This window comes from Chionomys nivalis, chromosome 12 (assembly GCF_950005125.1).
Source record: "Chionomys nivalis chromosome 12, mChiNiv1.1, whole genome shotgun sequence".
NCBI classification, from domain to species: Eukaryota; Metazoa; Chordata; class Mammalia; order Rodentia; family Cricetidae; genus Chionomys; species Chionomys nivalis.
In genome coordinates, this window is record NC_080097.1 from 73,393,770 (window position 1) to 73,413,376 (window position 19,607).

At 37.2% G+C, this 19,607-nt stretch overlaps 1 protein-coding gene across 1 annotated transcript; it reads right to left on the bottom strand.

Annotated features, from left to right (window-relative positions):
- Positions 1-17,888: 17,888 nt before the first annotated feature.
- Positions 17,889-18,830, bottom strand: LOC130885209 (olfactory receptor 734). The gene has a single exon (XM_057786654.1). The coding sequence runs from the start codon at positions 18,828-18,830 to the stop codon at positions 17,889-17,891; it is 942 nt and encodes a 313-aa protein (XP_057642637.1).
- Positions 18,831-19,607: the final 777 nt, after the last annotated feature.

Below are 19,607 nucleotides of genomic sequence, written 5' to 3' on the forward strand. Positions count from 1 at the left end.
TGAGATGGTATTAAATGCGGTGGAGGCATGTGCCTTTAATCCCATCTTAGTTTTTTATAGCCATGACAAAACGTCATAACCGAGAAAACTTATGGAAAGCACTAGAGCCTATTGGTGCCTTGCCCATTCAAACCACCACATAGTGCCATTGCCTTCAGATGTCTACCCACTCACTGGTGAGTCCACCAGGCTTCAGTGAATAACATCAAGTCAGTAGTTACACAGACTATCTGACATTGTTAAACTGAGAGTATCACAAAAAGAAAATGTAAATCTGGGAATGAACTTATAGGAAAGAGAAGTGATGAGATAAAAGTATGTGGGGGAGAGAAGGGGTAATTAGCATATGCCAAATGCATGGGTAAACTGTCAAAAAACAAACTTAGTCAATAAAAAAGAACGGAGCAACAGAGAATTGTTTTTAGAAATGGAAAATTTTACAATGATGTAAGATCTCTTTTTCCTCTACTGAATCTTTAATTTTGATATGGAATTTTGGTTTGTTTGCAGTTAAGAGGAAGGGAGTGGAGCAGAGAAAAATGTAGAGCTTAATAAAAACCAATAAAAAAATTGAGACTGTCAACTCGAGACGGGGAACTAGAGATTGGCGAGCTGGAGGGTGGAAAGAAATGAAGGAGTGTAATCCTATTTCAATTAAAAACACATTTTAAAAAGAAATCTAATGGCACACACATACACACACAAAACTGAAACTCATGAATTGATCTAATCAAGACAAAAATATAAAATAATTTAGACATCATGTAAGAATAAAAGATAAACGTGGGAAAATGCTTTTTTAAATTTTATTAATTTTTATTGAGCTGCTCCCTCTCTTCCTCTCCCCTCCCCTTCAACCTTCTTCCAAGGTCTCCATGCTTCCAATTTACTCAGGAGATCTTGTCTTTTTCTATTTCCCATATAGATTAGATCCATGTATGTATCTATTAGGGTCTTCATTGTTGTCTAGGTTCTCTGGGATTGTGATTTGTAGGCTGGTTTTCTTTGCTTTGTGTTTTAAAACCACTTATGAGTGAATACATATGATAATGGTCTTTCTGAATCTGTGTTACCTCACTCAATATGACATTTTCTAGCTCCATCCATTTGCCTGCAAAATTCAAGATGTCGCCATTTTTTCCTGCTGTGTAGTTCTCCATTGTGTAAATGTACCACATTTTCCTTATTCATTCCTCAATCGAGGGGCATTTAGGTTGTTCTGGCTATGGCAAACAATGTTGTTATAAACATAGTTAAGCACATGTCCTTGTGGCATGGTTGAGCATCCTTTGTATATATACCCAAAAGTGGTGTTGCTGGATCTTGAGGAAGGTTGTTTCCTAATTTTCTGATAAATCACCACACTGACATCCAAAAGGGTTATGCATGCTTGCATTCCCACCAGTAATGCAGGAGTGTTCCCTTTACCACACAACCTCTCCAGAATAAGTTGTCATCAGTGCTTGTGATTTTGGCCATTCTTACAAGTATAAGATGGAATCTCAGAGTATTTTTGATTTGTATTTCTATGATGACTAAGGATGTTGAGCATTTCCTTAAGTGTCTTTCAGCCATTTTAGATTCCTCTGTTGAGAGTTCTCTGTTTAGGTTTGTACCCCATTTCTTATTGGCTTATTTGTTCTTTTGATGACCAATTTCTTGAGTTCTTTGTATATTTTGGAGGTCAGACCTCTGTATGATGTTGGGTTGGTGAATATCTTTTCCTATTCTGTGGACTGTTATTTTGTCATATTGACCATGTCCTTTGCTTTACAGAAGCTTTTCAGTTTCAGGAGGTCTCATTTATTAATTGTTTCTCTCAGTGTCTGTGCTATTAGGGTTATATTTAGGAAGTGGTCCCCTGTGCCAATGAGTTCAAGTGTACTTCCCACTTTCTCTTCTATAAGGTGAAGTGTTGCCAGCTTTATGTTGAGGTCTGTGATCCATTTGGACTTGAGTTTTGTGCATAGTGATAGGCATGGATCTATTTTCATTTTTCTACATACAGATATCCAGTTATGCCAGCCACATTTGTTAAATATGCTTTCTTTTTTCCATTTGATATATTTTGCTTCTTTGTCAAAATTCAGGTGTTCAAAAGTGTGTGGATTAATATTCGGGTCTTTGATTCAGTTCCCTTGGTCCTCCTGTCTGTTTGTATATCAATACCAGGCTGTTTTAAGTACTATAGCTCTGTAGTAGAGTTTGTAGTTAGGAATTATGATGCCACCAGAAATTCTTTTATTGTACAATATTGCTTTGGTTATCCTGGGTTTTTTGCTTTTCCAAATAAAGTTGAATATTGTTCTTTCGAGGTCTGTGAAGAATTTTGATAGGCATTGCATTGAGTCTGTAGATTGCTTTGGTAAGATTGCCATTTTTAGTAAACTATGTTAATTCTACATACCCAAGAGCATGAACAATCTTTCCACTTTATGGTGTCTTCTTCCATTTCTTTCTTCAAGGATTTAAAGTTCTTGTCATATAAATCTTCCACTTGTTTGGTTAGAGGTACTCCGAGATATTTTATGCTATTTGTGGCTATTGTGAAGGGTGATGTGTCTCTGATTTCTTTCTCAGCCCATTTATCATCTGTGCACATGAGGGCTACTGGTTTATTTTGAGTTAATCATGTAATCTGCTACATTACTGAAAGTGTTTACAAGCTGTAGAAGTTCCTTGGTAGAATTTTTAGGGTCTCTTATGTAAACTATCATATCATCAACAAACAGTGAGAGTTTGAATTCTTCTCTGGTTTGTATTCACTTGATCTTCTTTTGTTGTCTTATTGCTCTAGCTAGGACCTCAAGAACTATATTGAATAGATATGGAGAGAGTGCACAGCCTTGTCTTGTTCCTGATTTCAGTGGAATCGCTGAAAGTTTCTCTCCAGTTAGTTTGATGTTGGCTGCTGGCTTGCTGTATATTGCCTTTATTATGTTTAAGTATGTTTCTTGTATCTCTGCTCTCTCTAAGACCTTTATCATGAAGGGGTGTTATATTTTGTCAAAAGGTTTTTTGGCATCTAATTAGATGATCATGTGGTTTTTATTTTTCAGTTTGTTTATATGGTGGATTACCTTCACAGATTTTCATATGTTGAACCATCCCCACATCATGGTGGATGATGGTTCTGATGTGTTCTTGGAATTGATTTGCCAGTATTTTATTTAGAATTTTGGAATCTGTGGTTTGAGTATCAGGGTAATTATAGCCTCATTAAAAGAGTTTGGCAATGTTTCTTCTGTTTCTATTGTATGGAACAATTTGAGGAGTATTGGTATTAGTTCTTCTTTGAAAATCTTGTAGAATTCTGAGCTGAAACCATCTGGTCCTGAGGTTTTTTTTTTGCTTGGGAGACGTTTGATGATGTTTTTATTTCTTTATCAGTTATAGGTCTGTTTAATTTGCTTATCTGGTCTTGATTTAATTTTGGTAAATGGTATTTATCCAGGAAGTTGCCCATTTCCTTTAAGTTTTCCAATTTTATGGAGTACAGTTTTTCAAAATATGACCTGACGATTCTCTGTTATGTAGCCCTTTTCATTTTTGATTTTGTCAATTTGGATGTTCTCTTTCTGCCTTTGGGTTAGTTTGGATAAAGGTTTGCCTATTTTCTTGAATAGCCAACTCTTTGTCTCATTGATTCTTTGTATTGTTTTCTTTGTTTCTATATTGTTGATTTCAGCTCTCAATTTCATTACTTCCTGCCATCTACTTCTCTTGGGTGAGTTTGCTTCTTTTTGTTCTAAAGTTTTTAAATGTTCTGTTTATTCACTAGTGTAGGATTTTTCCAGCTTCTTTATGTAGGCATTTAGGCTTTAAAAAGTCTTTAATAAGTCTTTCCTCTTAATGCTGCTTTCATTGTGTCCCATAAATTTGGGTATGTTGTGTGATCATTTTCATTGAATTTTAGGAAGTCTTTAATTTCTCCCTTTATTTCTTCCTTCACCCATTGATGATTCAGGTAATCATTGCTTAATTTACAGGTGTTTGTGGGCTCTCTGGAGTTAGTGTTGCTGTTGACTTCTAGTTTTAAGCCATGGTGATCTGATAAGATATATAGGGTTATTCCAATATTTTGTATCTGTTGAGGTTTGTTTTGTTACCAAGTATTTGGACAATTTTTGAGAAGGTTCCATGAGGTGCTGAGAAGAAGGTATATTCTTTTATGTTTGGAAGAAATATTCTGTAGATACAGTTAAGTCCATTTGAGTCATAACATCTGTTAGTTCCCTTATTTCTCTGTTAATTTTTTGTCTGACTGACCTGTCCAGTGGTGAGAGTGGAGTGTTGAAATCTCCCACTATTAGGGTGTGGGGTTTAATTTATGATTTAAGCTTTAGAAGTGTTACTTCTACATATGAGTGTGTCCTTCTATTTAGGGCACAAATATTCAGTATTAAGATTTCCTTTTGATGAATTTTTCCTGTGGCTAATATGAAATATCCTTCTTTGTCTCTTTTGACTGATTTTAGTTTGAAGTCTATTTTGGTAGATATTAGGATAGCTACACAGACTTGTTCCTTAGGTTCATTTGAATGGAAATTTTTCCCAACCCTTTACTTTGAGGTGATGCCTGTCTTTGAGGTTGAGATGTGTATGCAACAGAAGGATGGATTCTGTTTTTGTATCAAATATTTGTCTGTTTTTTTAATAGGTGAGTTGATTTCATTTATGTTAAGGAATATTAAAGACTAGTGATTGTTCTCTTATTAATTTAGTTTTCATTGTTGGTGTTGTTAATTTGTGTGTTTTCCCGTTTTTCTGATTTGCTGCTGTGAGATCATCAATTATCTGTTTTTGTTGATGTAACCAACTTCCTTGGGTTTGAGTTTTCCTTTTAGTACTTTGTATAGGGCTGGATTTGTGACTAGGAATTGGTTAAATCTGGTTTTATCATGGAATATTTTGTTTTGTCCTTCTATAGTGATTGAAAGTTTTGCTAGGTATAAAAGTCTGGGCTGGAATCTGTGGTCTCTTAATGTCTGCATCATGCTTGACCAGGACCTTCTGACTTTCATCATCTCCATTGAGAAGTCAGGTGTAATTCTGATAGGTCTGCCTATATATGTTTCTTGGCCTTTTTCCTTTGAAGCTCTTAATAGTCTTTCTTTATTCTTTATGTTTAGTGTTTTGATTGTTATGTAGTAGCAATGGGACTTTTTAAATACAGTCTATTTGATGTTCTGTAAGCTTCTTGTATCTTCATAGGCATATCTTTCTTTAGGTTGGGAAAGTTTTCTTCTATGATTTTGTTAAATATATTTTCTGTGCTTTTGAGTTGAACTTCTCCTACTTCTATACCTACTATTCTTAGGTTTGTTCTTTTCATGGTGTCCCATAGTTTCTGGATACTTTGGGTTAAGCTTTTGTTAGACTTAATGTTTTCTTTGATTGATGAGTCTAGTTCCTCTATTGTGTCTTCAGCACTTGAGATTCTCCCTACCATCTCTTTTATTCTGCTGTTTATGTTTGCATTTATGGTTCCTGATTGTTTTCTCATGATTTCTGTTTCTATAATCCCCCTGCTTATATTTTCTTTATTGTCTCTATTTCAGTTTCCCAGTCTTGAATAGTTTCTCTCATATGTTTACTTGCTTTTTCTTGTTTTTTTTAAAAGGGATTTGCTGATGTCTTCCAGTTTTATGTTTGTTTTTTCCCTCCATTTCTTTGAGGGAATTTCTCATTTCCTCTTTAAGACTTTCAAACATTTTCCTGAAGTTATTTTTTAGGCCATTTTCTTCTGCTTCATCTATGTTCAGTTGTTCAACTCTTACTGTTGTAGGGTCTCTAGATTTTACTGGTGTTGTGTCGGTCTTTGTGGTGTTGTGCGTGTTCTTACCTTGTTTACCCATCTTTTCCTCTAATTGGTGTAGTTGGGGCTGTCTGTGACTCTGTTGATTAATCTTCCAGGTGCCAATGGATCTAAGGCTCAGATAGTTGTTCCTCATGGTGCAGTCAGTGCCATGGTTCTAGTTACCCCATTGGCCACTCCCTGTTCCTGAAGTTCTCTCAGCACTCCAGGGGTTTGCCCTGCTCCAGTGGAGTTTTCTTTCTCAGGCCTGCTCTCATCTAGATTGCTTGCTCAGACATGTTTCTGTAAATGTCCCTGGTCTGGATCTGTTCCTCTGGTGGTCCCTGGCTTTGAGTTGGTCCTGCACAGATCTCTGGCTTTGATCTTCTCCCTCGAAGTTCCCAGACTTGGTTGTGCCTGACCTGCAGAGGACCTTGCTAAGGCCTATTACCTCAGAGGTCCCAGACTCATGCTCAGACCCACAGGGGTCTTTGGCTCTGGCCCAATCGCTCAGCAGTTGCTCCCTTGTACCTGCTTCTGTATAGTTCACTGTCTCAGGTCTGCTCCTGCCCAGGTGGCTGGCTCAGTCCTGCCTCCACAAATTTTCCTGGTCTGGATCTGCTCTGGTTCCCATGGAGCTTGCTGTCTCAGTTCTGCTCTGGCCTAGGTTGCTGGCTCAGTCCCATTCCTATGGAGTTCATTGCCTCAGGCCTGTTCTGGTGTAGGTTGCTGGCCCAGTCCTGCCTCCACAAATGTCCCTGGTCTGGATCCACTCCTGTTCCCATGGAGTTCACTGTCCCAGGCCCACTCTAGCCCAGGTTGCTGGCTCAGTCCTGCTCTTGTAGACAGTCTTGTTTTATTTTATTATTATTATTGCATTTGTGTGTATACAAATATATAAATACAACCTACTGCCTCATTCATGAATTTTGAATATTTTGCCTGTGTCTTTAACTTTGGTATACACATACAGTTTAAAGATATTAAATATTATTTAAATATTTTATTTTAAAATACTTTCAAGTTGATTTGTAGCTATCAGTATAAAATCAGATGTACTACCTAATAGCAGGGTCTATGCCCACACAAAAATTTCTTCCTTTTTTGATTTAGATACTAAAAAAATGTCTGGACTAAAAAGTCAAATGTCAGTAAATTCACAAACCAAAAGTTTATAAACCAAAATACATTTTCTCTAATATCAAAACAAGGTAAAGGCATAAAAAGTAAAGAATATGTAAAAAAGAAGGAAGAGAATGAGGAAGGGGAGAGGAGGGGAGATAGAGAAGGAGGAAGAGGAGTCTACCATAAGCCAATATATTTCATGAGCATAGATATAAAATACTTGAACAAAATACTTGCAAGCTGAATACAGGTAGGTATATATCCAGAAGATCAGACACTAAAATCAAGCAGGCTTTTTCCAGAGATGTAAAGATGGTTCAAAACACACAAATCAATAAATGTAGTAAATTGTAAATGGAGACTGCTTTCTCATTTTCTGGTCACCCAGACCTGAATAATCACACAAAATTATATTAAATACAACACTGTTTGGCCAAATGCTCAGGCATATTTCTAGTTATTTCTTACATCTTAAATTAACCTATTTCTATTAATCTGTGTATCACTACAAGGCTGTGACTTACCAGTAAGGTTCTGGCATCTTGCTCTTTCAGCAGCTACATGGCATCTCCCTGACTCCAATTTCTTTCTTCTTCTATTTCTGCTTGGATTTTCTGTCTTGTTATATTCTGCCCTGCCATAAGCCAATGCAGCTTTTTTTATTAACCAATGGTAATAAAACATTCACAGCATACAGAGGGATTCTCACATCAATAAATCATATAAATGGGCTTAGAGAAAAATTACATGATCATCTCTATAGATGCACAAAATGCCTTTTATACAGGATTGTTTTAGTAATCTTTAGATTTTGTTTGATTCTTTCCAAGAGTTGAAATTGGGGTTTTTTTTTCAATTTCTGTGCAGAATTGTCCTTTACTTCTGATGGAAATTACACTGAACCTGTAGATTGCTTTTGATAGGATGGCCCCTTTCAGAATATTAATCTTGATCCATACAACTGGAACATCTTTACATCTCTTGTGTCTTCTTCAACTTATTTATTCAGTCTTACATTATACAAGTATAATGTAACTTCCTTGCAGTTGTCACAATGTATTTCCTTTTTGAGCTATGTCCACCTTGTTCACTATACTGGTTGTGCAGTTCATTCACTCATCCCTTCTTTCATCTGGACACAGTTTTACAACTTTTGTCTCTGGAACTGCACTCAATTTTGAAGCTATTCCCTCAAGCCAGTGACCCTCAATGGTATGACTCACTCCACTCCACTCATTATCTTATCAATATTCTTATGTATCTATCATTATCTTAACCTGTATAGTCACTCAATAACTCATAAGTACAGAAAGATAAATAGATAGATGATTGATGATAGATTTATTATATGGTATGTAAAGCATAAGCTGAGAGTATTAGTAATTAATTTGTAATAAAAGAACCTGTGTTCTCTTTGGAAAAGATTATTAAAGAAAGTTTATTAACCAGAAATACTGCCACTAAATGTGTTTGTTTGTTTCTGACATAATGCCTATTAAATACATCCTCCATAGGTGCATAGTTTCTAATTTTATCCTGAGAGAGAATCTTCTTTCCAGAAATCATAGTTCTAAAATTGTCAAAAACAAACTCAGGTCTTCAGAATATGATAATATAACAATGTAAAATTTAAGCTCCCCCCTTAAAGAGTGTTGACAGTTAATTCTGGTAGAATATGTAACTTGAGATAAAATTGTATTGCAGTAATCTGATAAGTGCTCAGATTGAATCCATTGAATTCTCATATTCTGGTGGATTTATTTTGCCTGAAATGAAAATCTTGCCAGCTGTAGTAGTAAATATATCCTCACATATAAAGACTGTAATGTTGTCTTCACTGATACTACATCATATGTGGAGTAATCAAATCTTTGAAGAATATGCCAAGAAAGATAATGCTACTTCCCCTAACTGACCACTGATTATTTTTATATGTTTTAAAATTTTAATACAATTATATCATTTTCACTTTGTGTCATACCCCATGGACTCCTCCATCTTGCTTTCTCAACTTCATGGATTTTGTTCTGGAATTGATCATTATTTATATTATTTTTATGCAAATGATTTCAGGGCTGACCACTTGGTACTGGATAATCAGTTGGAGGTGGGGGAGTCTCCTCTGGGAAAGACTACTTTGTCCTCTGCTAGCTTTCCTTAGCTGACTTTGGTTCTTTTTCCAGGTATGGGGCCCCCATGAAATTTTTCCCCTTTCATATTAACATGTCTATTGCTTTTTGCCTCTACACTTATAATTCGACTCAACCCTAAGCATCTCTAGCAGCAGGATACAAATTGTCAACCACAAGAAAATGCTAAACTCATAAAACCCTTTTTGAGTTTTTTCATTCATATAGCAAAAGTTTGAAGAATGTGTGTGGGAATGGATTTTAAAAGTGTGACAAAATGGGAAAGGATCAAAAAATTAGATTAAACTGTGTGTATTGATATGGATCAATCAATTGATAATGGATTTTAAGTTTAATATTCCAGCTCGGTATTTTAAATTTCATTATTTGTCTAAAAGATGCCCAACTAAGAATAAGCTGGAGATGCCTGATAACTCATGGCCTAATATTAATGGAAGGAATCAAAGACTTAGGAAAATTGGAATGTTAGAATTGATTTGCCATTCCAAATTTAATCTTCCACAATGGGAGTATGTAGAAGACATGCCTTTCACTGATACTCTAAGAAACAGATCCATGGAAGGGTTTCAGCTTCCTAATGATCTGTCACTATCTTTCTTCATATATCAGAAATCAAAATAGTCACCATGTATGCTAAACTGGATCATTTAAATACAGTGTTCCTATATAGACCCCAGAGTATCAAGGGACAAGTGACAACACTAAACCACTGGATGCTAGATGTGCATACTTATCATAACAGACACCATAGGCAGGGGGTTGCACAGTTGGCTGACTCATACAGACCTTCATCTTTGGCTAATTAATCATAGTGTTGCCAGAGTGGAATGAGCTGGAAACCCTTTAAGTAACTTTTCAATATGTGTAAGAAGTCCAGTGAACACCCAAACTCATCCCATGATTATTTCCCCAGTCCTAGAAGCAAAACAGACATAAAATAGATATATGTCCCCAGAAGATAGAATAGTCCATACTGCTCCATTGACCTGCAGAATAGGGGATATTGTGATTTAAAGGCCAAATGGAAGGCTTTGTAGATACTTCTACCTGAGAGAACAATTAACAAAGACCTGCTGAGGTGTTTTCTTAGTGTGGAATATAGGATGGGTACTACAGAACAATAGAAAAGGAACTAGCACATAAAACCACATGATTAGTTACAGAAACAAGAAGTAAAATGGCTATGAGAGTTTCTGCCTATTTTGTCAAGAATATGCATGTGTGTGTGTTTGTGTATGTGTGTGTGTGTGTGTGAAACACACTTGCTATGAACTGACCTCTGGTAAAACTACAGTAAGCATGTCCCTCAGGCATGTACAATACTTACAGAAACTTTTGCTGACCTACATTGTTCTGCTTCTGTAACCACAGGCTTCCTGCTCTCCAATCAAACAGAAACATGACAGTGCCCTATTATTGCTAAAAATTCATATGCTGTCATCATGACTGTGCCAACAGAATTTGCCCAAACCATGGCTTTACCTTTATAAACCCCTGCTTACTCAGCATGGGGCTTTCTTTTTAGACTGGTAGTCACAGGCGTATGTACCCCAGGCGAGATCTGTGTGGCTCAATGAAAATTTCAGTTTCATAAAGAGCTAGTACTGGTCTCCTCTTCTATGAGAAGTGCCTGTCTACAACAATATTAAGCAGATACTTGTGTTTCTTTTTTCCATTTCTTTACCATGTAATATAACATTGATTAAGTTAGTGTCTATAGTTAAATATTGTTAAATATGAACTAGCATAGTTAAGTTTATGGAATATTAAAAGACCACGTAGTCCTCAAAAGAATTTGTCTTCTATTATTGGAAAACAGTGGGTAGCTAGTCATGATCACTGTATTGTCTTCATTTGGAAATTTAGTATTGGATAAGGAGATATAGTGGAGTGTCCAGCTGACATAAGCTAGATATGACAGCCTCCGCCTATAGGCATGTCTGTAGGAGACTGTCTTTACTGATAATTCGATATAGAAAGGGCTAGCTTACTGTGGGCAGCACTGTCCCCAGACAGGTGGTGCTGGACTGCATAGATGTCCATAATCTCTACAGCCACTAGAAACCATGCTCGGGTCCGTGGTACATGATCCCAGCTGAAGCCATGAAGATGTCCATGATCTTGTGCTCTTGCCAGAAACCATGTGGAAGTCCGTTCTTGCTCCCACTGACTGTAAAGAGCAAGGAAGCTTCTTTTGCAGAGGTGTCAATGACTGTGAACTCGCAGTTGAGGAAGAGGGAGGAGGAAGGTTTCTTGGACAACTCCTACCTCCATTCCACTCCACCCACTTAAAATTGACAGCCTATACAGGCTCCATCAAAAAGAACTCCCACAAATTGTGATAAGGATTGCTTAAATGTAGCTCTCCACAACTGATGGCTTCTGGCAGGGTTAGGGTGGGAAAGGACTCGGTTTTTTTCTTTAGTTCTTTCTTCTCTTCTTCCCTTTGTTCTTTCTTTTTGTTATTCTTTTATATATTACATCCTGACTGCATTTCCCTACCACTTTTCTCCTCTCAGCCCCTCTCCCTACCTCTCCTCTCCTCCAATTTCACTCCTCCTATATTTCCCTTCAGAAAAAAAAGGGGGCCTCCCTGGAATATCAATCAAGCATGCATATCAAGTTGCAATAACACTAGGCAACTTTGCTCTTATTAAGTCTGGACAAGGTAACCCAGTAGGAATAAAAGGGTCCCAAAACCATTCCAAAAAAGTCAGAGACAATGTCCTTTATTTACGGCTAGAAACCAAATATGAGTGAGTACATCCCATGTTCCTCTTTTTGGGTCTGGCTCATCTCACTCAGGATAGTGTTTTCTATTTCTGTCCATTTGCCTGCAAAATTCAGGAAGTCATTGTTTTTTACTTCTGAGTAGTACTCTAATATGTATATATTCCATACTTTCTTCATCCATTCTTCCATTGAAGGGCATCTAGGTTGTTTCCAGGTTCTGGCTATAATACATGATCCTAGAGAAGCTAAATAAGAAGGTGAACCCAAAGAAAAACATATAGGCATCCGCCTGAATATTAACCTTCATCAGGCGATGAAAGGAGACAGAGACAGAGACCCACATTGGAGCACCGGGCTGAAATCTCAAGGTCCAAATCAAGAGCAGAAGGAGAGAGAGCACGAGCAAGGAACTCAGGACCGCGAGGGGTGCACCCACACACTGAGACAATGGGGATGTTCTATCAGGAACTCACCAAGGCCAGCTGGCCTGGGTCTGAAAAAAGCATGGGATAAAACTGGACTCGCTGAACATAATGGACAATGAGGACTACTGAGAACTCAAGATCAATGGCAATGGGTTTTTGATCCTACTGCACGTACTGGCTTTGTGAGAGCCTAGGCAGTTTGGATGCTCACCTTACTAGACCTGGATGGAGGTGGGTGGTCCTTGGACTTCCCACAGGGCAGGGAACCCTGATTGCTCTTAGGGATGATGAGGGAGGGGGACTTGATGGGTGAGGGGGAGGGAAATAGGAGGCAGTGGCGGGGAGAAGGCAGAAATCTTTAATAAATAAATAAATTTAAAAAAAAAAAGTCAGAGACAATCCCTGCACCCACTGTTAGGAGCCCCACAAGAAGACAAAGCTACAGAGCTATAACGTAGATGCAGAGGACCTAGGTCACATCCATGCAGGCTCCCTGATTGCCAATTCAGTCTCTGTGAGCCCCTATGAGCCCTGTTTAGTCGATTCTGTGGGTTTTCTATTGGTGTCCTTGACCCTCTACTTCATGCAATTCTTCCTCTCCCCCTTCCACAGAATTCCCTGAGTTCTACCTAATGTGTGGCTGTGGGTCTCTGCATCTTCTCCCACAAGTTGCTGGATGAAGCCTCTCTGAAGCCTAGGATCTTGTCTATAAGTATATCAGAGAAGCATTAGGAATCATTTCGTTGACATTTTTTGTCAGCTGTTGGCAATATTATTTTAAGGTGTGTTACTTTTGTTGATGTTGCACGTGTTTAACTCTGTGAAGCTATGGTACTTTGACTGTCTAGAACTCCTGATGGTCTTATAAAGATCTGAATGGCTAATAGCAAGTCAGGAGAAAGGATAGGTGGAGCTGGCTGGAAGAGAGAATATGTAAAAGGATCGAATTGGGAGAACAGGTTTGGAGAAGTAGCCAGAGAAGGAAGAGGACATTAGGGGGGGCATCCACCCAGCTACACAGCAATCTACAGAGTAAGAATAAGATTTACAGAAGTAAAAGAAGGGGGAAACCTAGAGGCAAAATATATAAAAGTATAAGTTAAGTAAAAGCTTGGCAAGAAACAAGCCAAGCTAAGACCAGGCGATTATAAAAAATGAATAAGCCTCCATGTGTGATTCATTTGGGATCTGGGCAGTGGACCCCAAAAGAGTCCAAAGAGCTCAGCATCACGATACTACAGTCAGTCAAGTTTGGTTTTATCCCAGGTCTCTGTTACCCAGCCACTGGTTCCTGGACCTCCAGGGAATGCCAGGCATGAACCCCTCTAATGGTGTACGTCTCAAGCTAAACCAGTCATTGGTTGGTCACTCCCTCAAGTTCTGTGCCACCTTTACCCTAGCACATCTTTCAGGTGGGACAAATTGTAGTCAAAGGTTTCATGGCTGGGTTGGTGTCCCAGTCCCTCCACTGGAAACCTAGCCTGGTTACAGAATATGGCTGGTTTAGGCTCCATATCCCCATTACTGGGAGTCTTCACTAGGGTCATACTTATAGATTCCTGAGAGTTTCCACTGCAGTAGGTTTCTACCGGGATGTGGGGTTCCCCTCTGTGTGATATGAATATGTTTTAATATATTATTGGTTAATAAAGAAGCTACTTTGACCTATAGCAGGGTAGAATATAGCCAGGCTGGAAGAGATAGAAAGAGAGAGAAGGTAGAGTCAGAGAGATGCCATGTAGCTGCTGAAGGAACCATGTCGGAACTTTATCCAGTAAGCCACAGCCTGGTGGCAATATACAGAATAATAGAAATGGGTTAATTCAAGATATAAGAGCTAGCTAGAAAGACTCTTAAGCTGTTGGCCAAACAGTATTGTTCACAGAGGTTTCTGTCACAGCTGGTCCCAAAGAAATACACAGAGACCTATTAGATCAGGCTTCTTATTAACTCTTATATCTTACATTTTAACCCATGATTCTTGTACTTGTTAGCCACATGACTTAGTACCTTTTACCAGTGAAAAAATGCCTCAGCAACAGAAAAAATGAACTTGACTGCTTAAAAGGAGCTTGCCAGCAAACAGGCAAGGAACAAAAACCTTCCTTCTTTCATATCCTTTTATGTGGACTGCCACCAGAATAGTTGGGGTGGGTCTCCAGACCTCAAATGATCCAGATTTAGAGTGAGTCTTCCAACCTCAAATGATTTAATCAAGAAAAATCCTTCAGCTCTTGACTTTTAGTTGTCTATCACGATATAACGAATGCAAACATATTTTAATAAACCTGACATTTTATGAATTATGTGATATTAGTACATAGTACTGGTCTTTCATTCTAGCTTCTTATACTTATATTAGCTGATGCTTGATCCCTGGTAATTTCTTGAAAAAAGGTTTTGGAAACAACTTCCTAGACTTTCATCATACAATTAGAAACTCTTAGCATTGTTTAAAATAATAATAAAAAATAAAATTTAAGTAAGTTAAATAATTTTTATATAAAATATGAAAGTCATACTTGTTTCTGCAGAGAATTTTTTTTTCTTTGCACTCCTCCTTCTGTATTTACATAAAAATAGTCAACTAAGGCCAGGCGGTGGTGGCACACGCCTTTAATCCCAGCACTCGGGAGGCAGAGGCAGGCAGATCTCTGTGAGTTCGAGACCAGCCTGGTCTACAAGAGCTAGTTCCAGGACAGGCTCCAAAACCACAGAGAAACCCTGTCTCAAAAAACCAAAAAAAAAAAATAGTCAACTAGATTTCAGAACAAAGCATGATAGGTCAACAGACCTGGTTTTAATACTAAAGAAAGCTGTGGATCTCTGGGATATGCTTTTTCAAAATACTGTGTACAACATTTTGTGCCATTATTTATATGACCACATATTTTGAATATCTAATGAGCATTTTTTTCAGTAATTATAAGCCGAAAAAAAAAAGTACAGCTGAGAACTTTTGTCAAACCTAGTGAGGTCCATTTGGATGCTATTGAGGCTAGCAAAAAATAATATGAGATGAATAAAATCAAGATTGTAAAGTTTCACACAAATTAATCTTATCAAATACAATTTCAGCCTTTAGCTAAGGGAATTAAATTGCTAAGTCTATAATTTTCTGATTTTGAAAATAGAACTTCAGCAATAATCTCTTAAGGGAAAAATAGAGCAACAGGTACTGGAACACTAAAAAGAACAACAAGCACAAAACCATGAAGGACAGTTTAACTTAACCAGAAGGAAATGCAAAATAATATTTTACATGGGGAAAAGTCTCTCAACCAGTTTGGAATTTGCTGGTGATGGATCTGGATTCCTGAGAGCTTGCTGTGGGACTGGCGACATCAGGATAATGAGTGGTGTGAGCAACGCCTGTCTTTCCTGCCATTGTTCATTATCTGAGTTAGTTCTCATTGATGGCACTGTTAGCATCTGCAGACAAGTAATTCAGCAGGACAGGGCACTATGTCATATTCATGTGGTCATACATTTCAAACTTCTAATGAAATTTTTTATGACTAAAAGCAGGAGAATTGTAATGTTTGTTTGGAAAATAAACCTAAGAATTTTTGTCAGATCTCTTAAAATTGTCTCCACTCATTTACTGGGGGAAATGACAAAATGTTCCCACTAATATTTATTCAAATTATTTCTTCGATGAGTCAGTCTTAGTCACGACTCAGTAGTTTGCCAAAAGTTATCGCTTTCCTGTCAGTATTAACTTTTGCTTCAGATAATTTTCCTAAGTAAACAATTTTCGTGCTACTACTGCTTCTTTGCCTTTTCGTTACTAGCTCAATGCAGCAAATATTCTTATACTGATATTTAAAAGCCACAAAAAGTGAATGGTCTCTTTTCAAATAGTACCTTCAATAATGACACAAGCATAAGTTATAAAACAAAATAACTTTCTAACCTTATATTACCTGCTTCCGATGTTAAAGAAAGACAATAAAATAATATAAAATCTGGAAACGTAATCCATTATTTATTATGTATGTATATATCTTTTGTATTTTCATGCTTTTAAAATGTTTCAGAATTTATATAAGCCTACTGCTTTATTCATTCCAGGTGATGAAGAGTCAACTCAATATTCGGGAATCAGAACTCCAGTCTGTGTCATTGTGTTCCTAGAAAAGAAGTCATATTGAGCACAGAAAATGGAAAGTCAATATGAGGAAAAAACGTTCAAAGCAAACACTCAACATTATATACCACCACTCCATCTTGTGTACTTGGGATACAGTGGGTCAGGCATGAAATAGCTCCTATGTAAGAAATGCATCTCTATAAGTAAGTAATAATAGTAATTAAATATCTCTGGGGTTATTTAATCATTCATGAATTCATACCAACCCTTTATATTCTGAGATATTATCAGTAATTGAGTTCTAAGCATCATAAAATAAGAAATTAACCCCTACTAAACAATTTACTAGTCTGTGAAGTACATCATATATAAGTAGGCATCATCTGTATGAAATACAAAACATGATTTAGTGGGAAATAACTGAACTATAGTGCAAAATCTAAGCATTAATTGTACTGCTAATTTTTTAAATTAATATAATGTAGGAAATTGGCAAGCAAGGGAAACAAAGTGACAAATGAGTTGTAAGGCTCGTGTCTAATGCATGCAGCTGTATGTCTTATGTCTACTTATTCCAGTCAGCCTTTTCCTGCAGGCCTGGCTTTATCTGACAGTTATTATGTCAACTATAAAACACTGTGAATTTATTGGAGAATACATTTAAAATAAGAAAAATCTTATATCAAGCAAACTATATTGTGTTTTGAATCTATAAATATTGTTTTCATAATGGGTAAAAACTTGAGATTTGTCAGCAATGCGGCTCAGTGTGAGCCACCTTAAACAGAAGTTGAAGTGGCCTTAGGACAGAATCCTCAGTTCCTATCACATCTGGGAGAGTTAGAAGTAAAAGGCAAAACAAACAATGCTTTTCAGGCTCAGAAAGATACTTTGCCAAAAACTCCTACTGGGCCAAGAATGAAATACAATACTTAATTTGGTGACATGAAATTATGTTTCCTTGCTGACCATTTCTTCAAGTATATAATTAACATACCTATGAAGTCTTGATTCTTTTATTATTTCACAACATGGCATTCTCCTTACAGACCTGCCCCAGAGTAGTTACTCAGGGAACAATTAATGAAAACATATGTTTTAAGAGACCATTATTAAATCTGATTCTAATAATGGTCTGTGTGATACTTCAGAATGTATGTGCAAACTTGCTTCCATTTAAATACATTTGTTCTCTGCCTTAAGAGGAAATGTAGGAAAATGATGACTTTAAAAATTCAGATAAAATTGGGTTGTTTCTTGAAAAAAAAATCAGATAAGGGGTTCAGTGGTTGAGGGCACTTGCTGCTCTCACAGAGGACCAAGACGTTGTTCTCAGAACCTACTTACTGGCTTACAGTCCTCTATAACTCTAGTTCCAAGGGACCCAAGGCCTTCTGACTTCTGTAGCACTAGGTATGCATATGGGGCACATATATAGATGAAGACAAAACATTTATACATATGAAATAAAAACAAAGAAATCTTAGAGTTCAAATAAGAGGAAGTAAAAGCAACATTACCACCACTTCCTACTTTCACAGAACTTAAAACATATCATTTATTTTTCACTTTTCTTTACAAAAAATATATTTGATCACCAACTTCTTCATGGCTGCCTTTACTTCTTTGTTTCTTAATGTGTAGATGATGGGGTTGAGTAAAGGGAATATCACAGTATGAAACACAGATACCACTTTATCTAAAGAAAACGAGTCAAATGGACGAGCATAAATGTAGATGGACGGTCCAAACATTAGCACTACTATGGTGATGTGGGAATAGCAGGTGGATATGGCCCGGCTGGTGCTCTCACCTGAACTTGAGTGTTTCTTGAGCATGGCCAGAAGGAATGCATAAGACATTAATAGAGCAATGAAGCACACCACCGAAATTAGGCCACTGCTAAAAATCATAACTAACTCTTCCCAGAAAGTGTTGGCACAGGCAATCCGGACAACCTGTGTGATATCACAAAAATAATTGTCTAATTCATTGGGCCCACAAAATGGGAGTCGAACGATGAGAGCCACTTGTATTATAGAATGAATAAAGCCCCCTGTCCAGGAGAGAGCCACTAAGATACAACAGAGACGTCGGTTCATGATGGTAGCATAATGGAGGGGGCGGCAGATAGCAGCATAGCGGTCAAAGGCCATCACTGTGAGAAGAAACATCTCAGAGGCCCCAACAAAGTGCAAAAAGAAGAGCTGAGCAATGCACCCACCAAAGGAAATGATCTTCCTTTCCACAAAGAAGTCTACAAGCATCTTAGGCGCTGTGATGGAGGAGTACCAAATATCGAGAAAGGCTAGGTTAGCCAGCAGGAAATACATGGGAGAATTCAGGTGGGGATCAAGCCTGATGGTACAGATAATAAGGATATTCACTGGAAGTATAAATAGATAGAAGGATAAAAATATAACAAACAAGACTAGCTGCACTTCTCGAGTCTGAGACAGACCAGTGAGAACAAATTCTGTCACAGTGGTATCATTTACGGACTCCATTTCTTCAAATGATTTTTCATTGTAGCTATAGAAAATAAAAGAAAATATAATTATTTCAAATAATATGTAATTAAAATTGCATCCCTATTTTCAAAATTATGACATATTCTTATCATGAAGAGATTGCATTGGGTCGCTGGAAGATGGCTTTGTGCTTTTGCAGAAAACTACAGCTCAGGTCTCCCCACCCACAAGGCAGCTGATAATAATCTGTAAGTTTAGTTTCTGGGTATCCAATATCTTTTCTGGTCTTCATGGGTACCAGGTATGCAGACATACATGCAAGCAAAACATCCACACACGTGAAGATAGAATGAAAAATAAACTTAAAGAGTCTATAATATCCTTGCTTTCCCCATTTTATTTTAAAAAGCAAGGCGTAGAAAGTAAATGATGATCTCAAACTAGGCAAACTAAAATCATATGAAAAATGTCATACACTTAAAAACCTACTTCAGGACAGTATTACATACCTGAATGCCAAATATCAGGCATAATACTGCAAAATTCTATTTTTTTTACAAAACTCATTGGCAATCTCTTCTTCGACTATCTACCCTTCCATTAAATACTCAGTATAGTAAACAATGTGTGTACTGATTTTTGAAGTTAGACTGATAATTGGAAATATAGTCTCTTCTCTCTAGATCATTTTTGCTGGGAAATCTTGCTAATTTGGAAAACTAAGCTTGTATTCTAATATTGAGTACACAAATCCTTCAGTACTTTGTGGCTTTTAATTTGTTTTATTATTTTTAATTATAGGGGTGTGTGTGT